Source organism: Rhamphochromis longiceps, linkage group LG8, assembly GCF_057381845.1.
Source record: "Rhamphochromis longiceps isolate RC_006_pf linkage group LG8, R_longiceps_female_GT1.1, whole genome shotgun sequence".
Taxonomy (NCBI): Eukaryota; Metazoa; Chordata; class Actinopteri; order Cichliformes; family Cichlidae; genus Rhamphochromis; species Rhamphochromis longiceps.
The window spans coordinates 3,072,653-3,088,898 of record NC_140564.1 but is presented as its reverse complement, the minus strand read 5'-3'; the positions used below and the strand labels follow the sequence as shown (position 1 = coordinate 3,088,898).

Sequence of the window (16,246 nt, the reverse complement as noted above, 5' to 3'; positions counted from 1 at the left end):
AAATAACCCCAGAGAGTGAACTTTAGGATTAAATGTCTTTGTTGCAGCACTTGTAAAATGATTTCATTTCATGAATTGTGTGGAAGTATCGTTCGTCTTTGTTGTTGCCTCTCATAAACATATATTTCCTCTTAGATCTACTTCATTTTTAAAGTAACGAACCGCATCAAAGTGGTGTGAGATGTAGATGTTGTGCGCTTCGCATGTTTTGTCTAAACTTCTAAAGTTTGCGCAAATGCTTTGTTTCACCTTCGCTGCGTCAAAGGACGGACTTGTTCTGCTGCTGTCGGCGAGCGTAAAACAAATCATTTGCATATGATAGCCTGTTTGTAACCTGATGTGACACCTAAATAAAAACTGAGTGGGCAAAAGTCTGAGTCAGAGATGCCATTGGTGACGCAACGTGGGATTTACCCGTTAAAATTTCCAGCGTCAACAGATCTTTTTAGAATGCAAATAAAAAGTATCGTTCACTACTTTCAGCGCAGTGACCCGGTAGGTCTCATAAAAGCAGCTTTCGGGTGCTGCAGATTAGAGCAATGAACCAATCGGACTCTACCGGCTGTGTTTATCATTCTGATCCATTTAATAAGTCTCAAAACACACATCACAACAACAACAGCGACAACAACAAAAAATCAAATCAAATCAAAATGGTCAAGTCGCTATGAGTCAAACATTTACACTCCAACATGGTTTAAACATTAACCACAACTGCTGAACAAATGGAGTTACACGAGACAAAATGCGTACAAAAATAGAATGTCTTCCAACTTTACATATGAAAGGACAAATATACATTGCGATAGAAGCGTCCTTGAATCAGTATGTGTACAAAAAGACACACAGCAAGGCACTAAAGGGAAAATTAAGAGTTCCACAAACATGTTAAGATGAATTCATTGTCAATTTAATAACTTAAAATTGTTTAATTTCTTGGAAACGTTATTGCAGTTATTTCACATTCGCGCACAAAAGCTGGGCTCTTAGTTAAGTGTTGGCTAGATTTTATTTCATAAAGTCCCTTTCACATTACAAATGATCTATTAATTTTGTATGAATTGTATTGGCTTTTTTATTTGTATTTTCAATAGACTGTGCAGTCAAAGTGCATTCGTGTCAGTCTTTCACTCAGTTCTGCGGCAGGAATGGGAGAATGTGCGTATCTGCGCACTACTGCACAAAAGTTCTTGTTTATTCCCATCCTGGTGATTGGACCGCGGTCTTCAGTTCACAATAGCTGAAGAACTGTTCTGATCGTACCCTTCTTTTTTAGGTTTTCTTCTTAGTTTAGTTTTAGTTCACACTGCCTCGGTGACAGCAAAGCTTTCCACGGAAACCTACGAACAGATCCCGTTGGCTGCGCTGATGCCGCCTGATAACCGGTCCAGTCCGGAGCTGCTGGATGAGGAAGAGGAGGAAGAGGAGACAGTGGAGGACTTCCTCTCTTTCTGTCTCAGGTGAATTTTTGTATGTCTCTTTCTCTCGTCGCTCCGAGCAAACTTGCGGCCGCAGAAGTCGCAGGCGAACGGCTTCTCTCCCGTGTGCGTACGGATGTGAGTGGTGAGGTGGTCGCTGCGGCTGAAGTTACGCATGCAGATCCGACACTGGAAGGGCTTGTGTCCAGTGTGGATGCGGATGTGTCTGGTCAGTTCATCCGATCGCGAGAAACGCCGGTCGCAGCCCTCCGCTGGACAGGGGTACGGCCGCTCATGGATTGGTGTCTTGCTGGGTCTGTTCGGGTACTTTCTGGGTCGCAGGATTGGCCGCAGGGGCAGATTCTGTGGGCTGTACGCAGAGGGGAGCCGCGGCGCCCCTCCCTCGGAGGCACCACTACCCGGAGCCCCCAGAGTAAAGTTCCTGATAGTGTTCAGGGGGGTCAGAGGTGGAGGGACACGGAAGGTATCAAGAGGACAAGAGCCAAACGGTTTCCGATCCTGGATGCCTGCCGTGTGCATGTCCCGCTGGCAAGTCGGCTGGAAGAAGCCCGAATAGTCGGGGATGATGGGGAAAAGCCCTGGTGCGTCTGAGCTTCCGGGCTGCTTGGGTGACGAGTAGGAGGGTGGAGGGTAAGAGGCGATGGGGCAGGTAGAGGTGGACAAAAATGCAGAGGGGTCCTGGTATACCTCCCCACAGCCGGAGGTGGAGTAAGGAGGCGGGGGTGAGTACAAGTGGTGGTGGTGCTCTAGCTCTGCCTGGCTCTGAGCCGCCATGGTGCAACTCAAATTACCACTGGAGAAGTGATTGGGAGATCCTGAAGAAGCCGGGGAGGAGGACGCTGAAGAGCAGGGAGGAGGAGGAGGAGGAGGTGGCTGGGCCACGTTGAAGATCCCCGAGACGATGTTGATCACTCCCTCGGGGTTCCAGTTACCTGGATATTGAGAGTCGATGGAGAACTTCCCCATGTAGGTGAAGGTCTGGTTGCGATGGGCTGCAGGCTGCGAGAAGCTGCTGGAATATGAAGAGAGGTCCAAGGAGCGTTTTTCTGCACTCATGTCTGCGCCCATCAAGCCATCTGCGGGGGGAAACAAATCAGAAAGCATGATTCATTAACCTCTTCACACTAGACCGGAAAGTGGGCTTTAAGTGACAGAGAGCAGGTGCATCTGTGTTCCGTTACGCACGGACTGCGCTCCTACCATCCCAAACTTCTTAAGTACAGCACTCCAAAATTTAACAGAAATGTGTCCGTGTTATTCTTTCTTGCAGTCATTTGCGAAATGTTGAAAAAAAAGCAGTTTTTTATTGTTTTGTTTTTGGATGTTGGATGTATAAAATGTTTCTCACACACACACACACACACTGTTTTCTTACCTGCTGCCACATTAATCTGGTCGTAATGCGCGCCCAAGTCGTTGTTGGGGAAGATCGCCACAGAGGTCGGCAAACTGGTAGCAATGTCATCCATGGAGTAGACGCTCTCGGCATGCGCGAACCCTCCGAGATTCACCGGCACTTTCTCCAGAGTTTTAGCCGTCATTGTAGAAGGATCGAAGTTAGCGCGTCTCCTTGCCCTCTGTCCTGTTCTTTCTGTTCTTTACCTCAAAGCTTATCACAAATAGGGGATATGTAACCCAGCCACGCAGGGGGTCACCACTGCATGTCTCTGTCAGTCAGCGTGTGTTAAAGGATGAGCTCCGTGTTCTTCATATGCTCTGATGATCGAGTTAAAAGGGTGTAAAGTAACGGGAACGGGGGCCCTGACACTAGTATGTATATATGGGGAACCTTTTCAAAACGTCATTAACCAAATATGGAAGTGGGAGGGGTAGTCGAAGAAGAACGAAGAAGCTGATTGGCCGGAAGGCTCCATGACGCTTTCAAAGGGAATCTCTTGTCAATGGAGAGCCCGTTGCTCCAGGATAGATAAGAGCGACTTTTTCCACCTGCTGCAAAATTGCAACAACCTGCGCAGAACCTGACAGCAAGAGCACACAATAAAAAGCGCATGCAGCCCTCACTGATGCACCTGTCTTATCATCGTTTACACGTTTATTCTCGCGCATATGCTGTTTAATAGCGCTCTGCGATCAAAAGAGGAGGAATTCCGGTCTCAGGCGTAACCCATATAAGGTTGAATCCGGCACGAATGGGCCCACCCTCCATGTTCCATATTTGGGTTAGATTCCGGAAAACGATCATCGGAAAGTGACGAGTTTTACCGAGCTGAGTATTATGAGAGTGAAAGAGGGAGAAAGACACTGAGGCATAACCACAAACAAATGAGACGGACAGAGGGGTGGAATTTACTTCTTTGGTAGACGGGCTGCATGGGCACGGAAATTTCTGACGCTCTCATTTGACTATGCTCTAGGAAAGACTCGATTTAGTTCACCGAGGAGTTAACTATAGTAATTGAGAGATATTTATAGAAAAGGAAAAGGAAGCCAATATTTATAGAGGCAGCGGTTATAGGTTTTGTGAAATAACCACACACACGGACCACGAGTTTACAGTGGTACACATACATACTCTTGCATTTTTATCAGCATAGCGCCATTTTTCAATGAAAATAGCAATTGGGCCAAAATTTAGTTTAAACAACTGGGACGACACAGAGTGTGTTTATTAGTACTCGTGAAAACTGCATGCCCTCCTGTGGCCTCTTTAGGAAGTGTGCCTTCTCTGGCTCTTCCTCTCTCTCGCACACACGCGCACAGAATTCACAGACCTGTTCTGATCTTGTAAAGTCCCTTCGTGGGTGGAGAAAGTTGACAGACAGAACGCAGAAAATATCGGGCACCTTTAGTGGAATAAACTTTCCACTGTGTGTGTTGCATTGTACAGATACATTGCACAGTCACTACTGTCTTGCTGTGATCCAAATATAGGCCTGGCAGTGACCTCAGGCTGTGAGACGCTTGAAAATATTCTGTAATCATCTCAAAGAAACCTCGAACTGACCCTGCTGGAAACCAACAAAGAGGCTGATGATGAGCTTACCAGATCATTGATCCATATCTCACTGCTAATATTGGATAAAGAGTGATGTACACTCACAATAATAATGCTTAACACCACTATGAAATCATTCCAACAGGTAGTCAAAACAACAAATCTCATGTATGTTAGGAGAGGGAATTTAACCAGGGAGTTGGTACAGAGAAGCTAATGAGGGAGAAAATAAATAAATAAGAATAAAAGTGCCAGAGTTAGAGGCCTCTATGCTGTATTCACACACAAACACACACAGAAACAGGAGCTGGCCCACTGGTGCAGTAGGGCTATGTTTTAAAAGTATAAACTGATGGAGTCAGTGATAATTAATGATCTCACCCGACTTACTTGACCTACTAATGCTGTTTCACTCAGTGCCCCCGTCATCATCACTGTTGCTGCTACCACAGTTTTCATATTTTTCAACTGCTGCTGGCACCGCTTACACTGGGAGTTATAAATGAATGTACTGTCCAGCCTGCTGCTAGGCTTTGTCATACTGGCTTTTGCCTGTTGTCTAATATGACTTCAGATATAGGCCATTGAAAATCCTTAATAAGCGTTTCAGTTCTCCATATATGGTTATTCAAAGTCAGCACTGTATGTGTCCCAGCCACTGTCTCTGTCAGGTTTTCAATTCCAACCATATTATCGTTCTCACAGCTGCACACTCATCGTCTCTCTCCACCCCACTCACACACTTTAAACAGCCATATATTTGCATGCACACACCCAACTCCCACACAGAGAAAATATGTGGGCTACAAAAGCAAACTGTATCCAGTGTGGGCTTTGTATTGATGACTGTGACAGTTAAACAGACAAGGAAATTATTGTATATTCTTGCATATTAAACTTGTGACAGTGATATAACCTGAGTGTTAAAGTCTATAAGTTATCTAACAGGAAGATAATGACAGTATGATATAATCAGAAAGGTATACGGTCCACAAGCTCAAATCTCATAAATAAAAGCAGTTGTCAAAGTCACCGAGAGACCACATATGTTTTGTACAGTAGGCCACACAGGTCATAATGTCATGTTTTATCCAAATGAATATATCCTCCAGTCTAATCAAGCAGCAGACACTGACAACCACAGGCACATATTCATATACAGAGAGTATTCGAGGGACAGTACAGGGATTTTCCCTGCTGGGTAGGTGGTAGGTTACAATAACTGTTATATGGTGATGTCAAAAGTGAGCGGTGACATACTGTGCTAACTCGAGATGTTTACCATATCACACTCCCATGAGTTTTCAAGATGCTGTTAGAAGAAGATGGTTTTGGTATTTCCAACAGATCGTTAAAAGTGTTTTCCAAATCAGGAATTGATTTTTTGTTTTTCTCTGAACTACAATGTCAATCGATGTTAGCATTAAGCAGATTTGACTGAAATTTGTGGCAGTAGCAACCTTTCATGTATTTTAATGTAGTGACCAGATGAGACATTTTATGATGGACAGCACAGCATTTGATCTCTCGTCTCACATTTTGACTGGGCCAAGTATTGGAAAGTCAGCACTGCCAGACTGCCAGGGTTTTATTAACATTATTTCATTTATTTCTCTTTATTATTTCAGATGAGATTCACACACACACACACACACACACACACACACACACACACACACACACGCACACACACACACACACACACACACTCACTCTCACACACACACACACACTCTCACACACACTCTCTCACACACACACGCACACAGACACACACACACACACACACACACACACACACACACACACACACACACACACGCACACACACACACACACACACACACTCACTCTCACACACACACACACACTCTCACACACACTCTCTCACACACACACGCACACAGACACACACACACACACACACACACACACACACACACACACACACACACACACACACACACACACACACACACACACACAAAAGTATCACATCAACTTTGTGTTCAGATAAAATCACATAGAGCTGAAAAAGAAGACGTTGATCTGACACGAGCGTCTCATGTGAAAGCAAAGCCAACAGCTTCCTGAAGATTTAGCACATGTGCTCGGCCTGTCGGCACCTGTCAGCTGCCTCCAGAGTCCCACATGCTAACCAAGCCTGATAGGACTGCGTCTTCACCTCTGGTCTCCACCATTTGGTTCGGGGGTCAACACCACGGCAGGCACCACCTTGCGGTCGCAGCTCAGTACAGTGACTTCAGTAATGGAGATGCTGAACGTGGTCCAGTCAGACTCAATGTCCCCAGTCTCCCTCTGAATGCTGTTGAAGCTCTGCCCGAGGTGGGAGTTGAAGATCTCATGGACCGGGGCCTCTGCCAGGCGTTCCCAGCGCACTCTCACAACACGTTTAGGTGCGCCAGGTCTGTCCATCATCCTCCCCCGCTGCCTGATGGAAAGATTCCATTCTGATGCATTATTCTTTGTTTAACAACACTGCAAGAGTCTGGAAAGTGAGGAGACCAACTGTAGTTGGACTCTATATTGCTTTGTTTCCATTCTTTACTGAATAATAAAACAAGGGAGGCCTTCCTTTCTTCTTACTTAAAAAGACGGAGCTTTGGAAGCAGCAGATCTGAAACCTGTACAGATTACAACAGTATTATTGGAACCCACAGATTCCAGAAAGATTTGTTTTTAGATTTTAAATGGTCAGGCCAAAGGTTAGTTGCTTACCTCGCTTCAATTCCCCTTAAAGGAGCCCAGAGAAAGTGGAAGTGTTGCTTGATCCTTTTGTATAAAGGTTTTTTCTTTGTGTGTTGCAGTAAACTGTGTCCACTGACTGTGAGTGTTGCTGAGCCCATACAGTGATTTTAATTCCAGAATGATGTCTGTTTTCAGCGCAGTACTATCTGAAAGTCCGGTGATCACACTACCAGCCTCTGTTCAAGAAAATATTTATATCTTAAATATTGTTTAATTGATAAGCCCTTTGCCCGGCCAGCTTATTGTAGGGTCATGAACTCCCCATCTTTACTTCAGCCTCTTGCTAAGAAATATAATTAGTAGTAAGATATCCTGTCTGTATTACACAAGGTTTCTTTTAGTCTTTTGTTGGTCCTGTTTTTAATGTTGAAACTTTAAATTAATACATTTTTAAAAATGTCTCATGTTCAATATGTCATCTTCCTATTTTAAATGTAATGTTCTTTTATTCATTTCTTATTTTATTAACTGTATAGTTTATAAAATAATCGCAACATTTTGATTGTGTTTGTGAGACTAAGTAGCACAGCACAGGAAACTGTACCATGATTGGAAGATTTATGCAATGTTTGCATCTTTAAAATGTTCTTTGTCTCTTTTCAGACTAGTCTGGGTAAACCAGCAACATAGCTCACACACTGAAGTCCAATCTTACAATGAGCAGCATGTTTTTACCTGTCCTGCCCAAAGTCACTTCTACAGCCTTTCTAACCATTACACCATTGCCCACCAGGACACACACTCATCCATTTTTTCTGAGGTGGAAGTTCATTGCCCTCCTTTTTTCCCTGAGAGTCACCACTCTTAAATCCATAATTCTTCTTGTAAAGCTTTTAAAACTCCATGACTGTTAGCCTTTTGCACTCTCGACTGACAGCTTTCATCGCCTGCAGTGTGAAACATGAAAGCAAGTGGAAATGCTCTGATATCAGTCCAAAGCAGAAAAGAAGGGAAAGAGAGAACCCATACCAGTGGATAAAAGAAGAAAGCTCCAGTCTGCTGTTACACAGAGACATGCCTTGTCTCAAACAGCCTAGAACAGGAGCTTGGCTGGGATGAATTTGTCTGGGCTGGAATCGTACTGTCCTGATACTTCCTAATATTATTCAACACACCTAGGCCCATGTTTACTGAATGCTGCCACAATAACAAAAACTGATGGAAGAGAAAAACTGCTCAGATAATAGTCACCAATAAACTAACATAGAAACAGCAGCCAGTTCATTTTCTCTGCTGACAACTCACATCATTGAGAAGCATCTGATATCCCAGGCACAGTAGCTCTGTGGCTACTGAAACTTTGTTAGTGGTGCTGTTGAACCACCACTCCTCTATGCAAAACCCAGATACCAATAACGTTTTTGTTGTGTCCCAATTTCCACTTTTTGAGCATCTTTAATAACAACAACATTTTATGGTGGGTTGCCCTGCTGCATCTTTTAACCCAATGTTCACACAAAAACATTATCATGGTCTGAACGTCCTATTGATTACATTTGAGGTGTCAGTGAGTGGAAAACTTCTTGTTGTAACCAAGCCGTCACAGTGTGTATGTTTCTTTTACATATATACAAAGTCTCAAAGAATCAGGTCCCATCTTATCGGACCTCATAGTGCCATATCACCCCAACACTTCGCTCTCACACTTGTGTCACCCTCAGTGCCAGAGCCGACCTGTTCAGTATGCCTGCAGTAAACATAAGAGCAGACTGTAAGTAAATGTGGCCTTGATATTACATTGATATTCAATTCTGGATAGAAATATTTATTTATTTATGACTTTTATATAAATCTAACTTGAGTGACTAATTCAACTTTTGGAAACGTTGAAATCCTGGATGTTTTCAGATTTTCTTAAAAATAACAGGTGAACTGTTGTTTCTTCTTAACACTGGATTAACATGGCATGCTACTGGCTTTCTAACAGTGCACGTTAGAAAGTAAAAGAAGCGAACAAAGCAGAGATCACAAGTTTGTTGTATTTCGGTTTGTGCATGTATAGTCTGAGCAAAAATGATTAAATTAGTGTCATTGATCACAACAGGAGTTACATTGATGTTGGCCTGTTCATGCACTGTTCTTGACCAGAAGAATGTTGGAAACCACTTAGCAAATCCACACAGATCAAAGTCTAAACACAAAACCTATTGATTCTCTTATCAGTTCTCATTGGCTCCAATTTAGGAGCCACCACAACATAGTAAAGACATTACAGCCAAATTAACTGCACGTTGTGTGGTCAAATGTTTGTACATGTTGGAGCTGCAATAAAACAGCAGGTAGAAACGGGGACTCCAGCCTGACTGCTCATCAGTTACCTGCTGAAGTCCTGGGTCTGGCTGCTGGACTGGGGTCACTCATCCCAGCAGAACATCATCACTCTGGGTTCTTGGCTAGCTTGACGTTAGCATGTTGTCTGTGCAGCTGCTTGCAAAGAGCCAAAGTTGTGTTAGCAACATAATGCAGTTGTTACCATGGTGCTCTCGTCTTTTTGTGCAATAGAAATAGTCATGTCCATATCAATAATTTGAAATGAAACATTAACAGTCCCATGAGTCTTTGAACAAAGCTGTTCCATCCTCAAGTACGCACAGTTACACTCAATACGCAGCTGAAATTTACACATCACTCAATATAAGAGTCATGACAAAATTCCTAGTAAGTAACTAGAATCCATAACAGCCACAATTATTTAATTATTTCATCTCATAAGAGTTCAGTCAGTAAATTAACTTAAATGTTTCATATTTGCGTACCCCTGGTTCAGACAATAGCTGTAATATTTTGTGAATGCAGGTTGGATGGTTGCTGCAGGGTTGACAAAACAGAAAGACTAGCAAAGCACAATCTCACGTGTGCTGTTTAGGAAACACGTAATTACAGACTCCATGGATGTAAACCCAAACACGAGGGTTGCCTTCAAAGTTGCATTTTATAAGCCAGCATGTATGAGAAATAAACCATAAATCAAATCTGTTCGATGTGAGATTCGTCCTCTTGCATGCTGCCTTCCTCTTGGGCACTTTCTGTTTAAACACCCATGTGGCAAAGGTTCAACATGATGCATACACATAACCCACAAGTTCACCACAAGAACACACAAAGGCATAACCAGACACACAGTGCACGGCTCCGCTTTATGTTTCTTTTACTTTCATGTTTCAGTTCATTGAAAAACTGCTAATAAAACTCTACCATTCACAATTTAAAACACTAATTATACCATGAACATAATCCGCTCAGCACAACAGCTGTTCATAGTCGACTGTAAGCTCTGTGTCAGTGATGACAGTATATGTGCTGGATTTAAGCATAGCTACAAGCCTCCCACCTTACTAATACAAACATGATGCCGCCCCTGTAAAGTTCCAGAAAGCGTACAGTCATTGTCCCCATCACCATCCACCTCTGCTGCACACTACACTGCAGTGCTGCTGTGGTCTGGCTCACTGTTCCACTGTGGAAACACTGCAGTCTGCCTTCTGTCCAGTCCTGTTTGGTAATGAATGTGTGCTTCGCACTCTGATAAGAAAATATATCGCTGAATAGATGGTGACACTTTGTCATTACTTTGTCTCAGTATCACTTTCTTGTCTCTTAGGAAATCAACCCTGAAATGAAGATGGCCAAACCTCAACCAGTGTGTAAGTGTGTCAGTGGCAAAAGCGATTCCTCAGGGCCTGAACAGATATTAATGAGACACACATGCTTTAAACATATACACATACATATATAGTTCCAGTGAAACGGTGGAAGGATGGCACATTAGCACACTGACACATACTGCCGTGCCATAATGAAAGCTGTGACTAATGAGGCTGGTCCACATTTTATAGGTTGGATTTATTGTGTCCCTCGTCACTAGCCATAGATCTCTGGCTGCCTGTGCTTGACCCTGGAGATGATCACCGCGGGGAAATTAACTGCCTGTTAACGTGTTCATTCGTAAACCCATGCACTGAGTGTATGCATGTGTCTCCGTACCACGGCCCAGGCAGCCTAATGTGGAGATGATCACTGGACAATTAGGTCGTTCAGTTCTATAAAGTTGGAAAACTTGGAATATAATTGGAATACTTGCCTGTGTCATATCCAGGCAACATTCAGTTAGTTTTGCTGCTAGTTTTCACAGTACTGATCCATCCAAGAAGCTCAGATTATGAGCAGAAGAGCTCCTACAGTTTATTAAAAGTGATCTTTCAGTGCTCAATTTAGGGAAGTGAAAAAAGTTGATGGGAAGCAAATCTGGTGAGTAACTGACAAGTTTATTAGTGCACTTTGTGGGAATATGCTGACATGCATGACAATTCAGTTTGTGATTGTTTTCTCTCAGATGACTCATCTGTCAAACTGCCTTAAAATTGCTTAAACCTTAATCATCACAGATGATGGCACAAACTCGTTTGAAACAGAACTTGATGTTTGGTGTCTGCAGAACCTTTCCTTTCTGGTGGGGGTGTTCTTGCCCTTTTTATTGGGTAGTGGTACAGTGGACAGCGAGGACATGCAGCAAAGGGCCCTGGATGGGACTCAAACCCCGGTCGCTGCATCTCAGCCATGCGGCCGAGTGTTTGCCTGCTAACAGACTGATGCTCAGGACCTTTCATTGCACAGTGGAATTACGTAGTGCATAGTTAGAACAGGACCTCCAGAAACTGTAATAACCGAATGCTGAGGTCAGTTTTTGTGTTTTTGCCCATGAAAATGTAATCGGGCTGTTCTGTAATTTAATCATTTTTGGTTATAATGTGCTTCATCAGCCTGGACAGACCTGGGCAGTACTCATCATTATACATGTACATTCCCTTCACAGGTACATAATAAATGAACAGACCAACAGGCCGTCATGTTTATGTAACTTTGGTTTTTGTATTTTTTCATCCTTTACTACTTTTCTCCTCTGTTCTGGCTCTTGATCACAGTTACAGATGTCCACACGATGCATTTAAAATGCAGCTTTTTTTGTTGCTCTGTAATATGTACGGGGACAAAGTAGTCACCAAACAATATATTAGTATACACATTATGATGACAGTTGTACGTGTAAGGCAGTATTGTTCGCCGTTCTGTTTGGCCCGAAAGCTGATGTAACTGTCATGAATGACTGAGGAAGAAGAACTCCTCATCCTCATCCGGGTCCTTCGTGGCAGTGTGGAGCTCATTTTCAGACAGCTGGGCAGTATTATTAGTTTGTATTCAAAAGATTGAATTTTTACCAGTTATTACATGATGCACTGATTTCTTAGACATATTTACACCAGTTTACACAATTTTGAATCTCCTGTGGACCATAAGGCTGGAGTCTGGTCATTAGGGAAATCAAGGGTCTAATATAACATTGTAAAAATCATTTTCAAAGAGATCCTGTTGAATATTGGACAAATCACCTTGCAAGCACTGCACACATCTCAATAAATGATCAATACCAGCCCAGATCATTCTGCCAGCACACAGTAAAGCCCTGGGAGTTCTGCTTACATGATAATATTTGACAAGCTCTAATTCACCAGAGGTACCCAGCCAATGCTGGGCTTCCTTTAACACATTTTCAAACATCTTTACTTTTTTCTCTGTTTTAGGGGGTGTTCAGGAAATTATCGACAGCTGTCTTAATCCGGTAGGTGAGAGAGGCAGAAACTGAAAATATCACATGTTCCACCAGCTCCAGTCACTTTATATTCTTCTGATACATCAATAGCTCTCTTTTTATTTTCTTTTTTTCTCCTTGTGAACATGTGTCCAACATCCCAATCCCAACACCCCACAGGAGTGGACCACAATAAGATCCAGAAACCAAACACTCAAGCAAGGACAGAGAACAGGCAGTATGCTGGTTCATCTGGTGAGGATAATACCTTCTATACGTATCTATACACTATTATTAGTTTTACCTCTTGTATTTCTTTGTTCTCCCTCCTCGGTGATTGTCTGCCTCACACTAATTATGTGTATGTTTGTGAATAACATATTTGTTTAATATGTGCAATGAAGGACACATCCTGGTCAAACATGACTCCAAACTTCCAGGTTTCCACTTTGGAAACTTCTAAACACAAACTGCATCATTTAGCACTCTTTTGTCAGCGAGGAACTCTGGCCTTTAAAGTGCAACACATTTCTGCCCTCATCCCCAACTGTTCACGGGAGATGGCTCTTTGTGCCTCAGAGTTCTTCCTTATAAAAGGAGTTTTTCCTTCTCACAGTTAATGCATAAGTAAAAGAAATTCCTATACATGCCCCTTCCTGATTGCTTATGTTTTAACATGTTTGTTACACTTACATGTTTCCAAATGTTAACACAGATGTTCAGAGTAAATACAGATTGTAGTTTTTCAAATGATGATTTCATTTAGTTTGGGGAAACAGCTCCAACTTTACCTCATGTAGAAAAAGTCATTTCCTTCTAAACCTAATAAGTGGTTTTGTCATCTAGCAAGAACTGCAATCGAGCATTTGCAATAACTAATAAAAAAGCACTTGGGACAATTGTGTTGGTGACAGCTTTTGTTATAATATCAATAATATTCATATGAATATGGGATACTGTTACATGTTTGCACAGACTTTTGTGGAATATGGAGACACTCCTGGCATTATATGAGCAAAGTGAGACTCATTTTTTAGGGTTGGTGGAGATGAGTGTGAAGATCCAAACAATCCCTGTCAGTGATGGAGAAGCTTTGATGGAAATATTTGGTAAAAAGTTCACCAGCATGAAGGAAATGAAGTTTCAAACTTTCCTTAGGAGGAGCCCAGCACGCCTGCTTAAAGAAAAGTGAGTGTGGCGATGTGGATGCTTGCAGCGACTGCTGTATAGAGGCCATCCTGCTACACATGAAACACATCAGAGTCATAATTGTTATTTTAGCTTCTTCATCCCCACATACCCTGTCGGTCTCTCAGGTCAGCTGACCAGCTGCTCCTGGAGGTACCGAGATCCAGGAGGAAGCTCAGAGGGGACAGGGCCTTCTCTATTGTGGCTCCAAAATTATGGAATAATTTGCCCATGCATGTTAGAGAGGCCCCTTCACTGTCCACTTTTAAATCACGTCTTAAAACCTACTTTTATTCCTTGGCTTTTAACCTCAGTGAGACTTAGTTTCTTTTTTAATGCAGTAGTTATTTAATTAATGATTTCACTCTTCTTTGATTTGTTTTTTATTTATATCTCATGTAATTTTATTTTACAGTTCCAATGTACAGCACTTTGTGTCAGCTGTGGTTGTTTTAAAGTGCTTTATAAATAAAGTTGATGATGATGATGATGACGTGTTTGTTTATTATCCTTATTGTTTTATCTGGGACTGTTTGCAGACATCTCAGAGAGAGGAGACACCAGCATCTGAACAGAGACTCAAAGCAGCAACCTGCAGCTCCCTGCTTGGCTGCTCCAGTTTTCTCCTCACTCATGTTGCCCACCAGTGATTTCTAGCTGCCCACCCACACAGCAGGCTAGAATATGCGCTGAGCCTCAGCACCCAATACTTGGACATGTTTTCTTTATTAAATAATGAACCAGACCCCAAAAGTAAACAGCTGTTATTGCTAGGCAACGGGAGCAACATTTGGTGATGCAGCACCTGACATTCCTGACCATGTGGGCGGAGCATGCATGAAATGGAATGTTCAGTAGAACTGTGCAACACAAGCACTTAGTTCCAGCATGTTTCATTGTATCCAGACACAGCTAGAGACACATCTACAGCAGCATCTCTGTGCAGGACAAACGACAGTTGACGAAGAAACATCGAAAACTTCACTTCACTCCTCTACAAAACGTTGGCTCCTTTGTTTAAAAGGCCAAAATGAATCGAGGGAGAACGAGAAGAGGATCGGCGAGTGCTTCACCTCACATTACAGTACAGCTGATTCATTTTAAATTTCAAATGATACAGGCTGAAAATGTCAAATTAAAAGAAGAGGCAGAAAAATCAAGAGGAGAAGCTAAAAATTCACAGTTTGAAACTGAAGTAGTATTGCAGGAATTACTGCATGTGGGTCTCAGACTTAAAGGAGAGAAAATGGGAAAACAACAGGCAGAAAAGGAGAATGAAAAGATGAAGAAAGAACTGTTGGAAGCTCAAAAAGCATTGGAGGAAGAGAAAAGCACAGCACAAGAAGCCAACAATAAATATCAAACTGCAAAGAAGGAGGCAGGAAATGTGATGCAGGAATTACAGGAGGTGCAGGAAGCTTTTGAAGAGGAAAGAAGGAAAATGCAGTTGGCAACACAAGAAGCTGCAAATGTAACGGCTGAAGCTGAAACATTAAGGAAGGAATTACTGCATGTGAAGCAACAACTTGAAGAGGAGAAAAAACGTAAACACGAGGCAGAAAATGAGATTGAAAATATGAAGAAAGAATTGTTGGAAGCTCAAAAAGTGTTGGAGGAAGAGAAAATTAAAACACAGGAAGCAAAGAAAGAAATGGAAGATACAAAGAGTCACAATGAAAACATGAAGAAGGAACTGATGAAAGTGCAAGAAGAACTTGCAGAAGAGAAAATTGAGGTGAAGGTATTCAAGAAAGAAATGACAGTGACCAAGAAAGACTGCAAAGACGCACTGAAAGAACTACGAAAGCACAAAAAGGAAGCTAAAGAGCTCCTCAAACACAAAGGGAAACTGGCCAAACAGCAGCTGAAAGAAACATTTAAAGATGCCGAGGAGCAGCTCAACAAGACCTTAAACGAACTGAAGGCAAAAGAAAAGCAAGCCGAGGACAGGAGGGGATTCTGGAGCAGACTGCTGAGGAAGAACTGACCCAGCAGCATCAATAGTTTCTTCCTCCTCTCTCCACCTTTCTTTCTCCCCATCCTTCTTCTTGGGACGTTTGTTTGTTTTTTAAAAACTCTAATCTAAATACATGCACTGAAACACACAAATAAAATTGCCATAACTTGACCTCATGTTGCCTGCTTCTTTTCTTGTGTGTCTGTGGATGTAAAACAGTAACACACCTCCTGCTCTGTGTCTTTAATTGTAAATAAATGTAATATGTTTTCATTTTAAAATGCAGTGCAAAAAACTTCTGCTTTGAATCTTTTTTTTAGCAAAAAGCTTTTTTTTGCCTGTTGTGGAAG

General features: G+C 42.4%; 2 protein-coding genes across 2 annotated transcripts; one reads left to right on the top strand and one right to left on the bottom strand.

Annotated features, from left to right (window-relative positions):
* Positions 1-459: 459 nt before the first annotated feature.
* LOC146662899 (E3 SUMO-protein ligase EGR2-like) lies at positions 460-3,179 on the bottom strand. Its single transcript, XM_085415470.1, has 2 exons — positions 2,815-3,179; positions 460-2,515 (listed from the first exon to the last, which is right to left on the bottom strand). The coding sequence occupies exons 1-2, from the start codon at positions 2,978-2,980 to the stop codon at positions 1,341-1,343; spliced, it is 1,341 nt and encodes a 446-aa protein (XP_085271596.1). The 5' UTR covers positions 2,981-3,179; the 3' UTR covers positions 460-1,340.
* A 9,718-nt stretch (positions 3,180-12,897) lies between these two features.
* On the top strand, positions 12,898-15,926 carry LOC146662898 (uncharacterized). The gene is made up of 2 exons (XM_085417332.1): positions 12,898-13,028; positions 15,170-15,926. Exons 1-2 carry the CDS (start codon positions 12,898-12,900, stop codon positions 15,924-15,926), a joined length of 888 nt encoding a protein of 295 aa, XP_085273458.1.
* Positions 15,927-16,246: the final 320 nt, after the last annotated feature.

What these genes read in the sequence shown, in the direction of transcription:
- LOC146662899 (XM_085415470.1), bottom strand. Translation starts at nt 2,980, where the DNA reads ATGACGGCTAAAACTCTGGAGAAAGTGCCGGTGAATCTCGGAGGGTTC. An exon ending in CCAGATTAATGTGGCAGCAG is followed by an intron (nt 2,516 to 2,814) that starts GTAAGAAAACAG and finishes TTCCCCCCGCAG; the next exon opens with ATGGCTTGATGGGCGCAGAC.
- LOC146662898 (XM_085417332.1), top strand. Translation starts at nt 12,898, where the DNA reads ATGTGTCCAACATCCCAATCCCAACACCCCACAGGAGTGGACCACAAT. An exon ending in GAGGATAATACCTTCTATAC is followed by an intron (nt 13,029 to 15,169) that starts GTATCTATACAC and finishes TGTGGGTCTCAG; the next exon opens with ACTTAAAGGAGAGAAAATGG.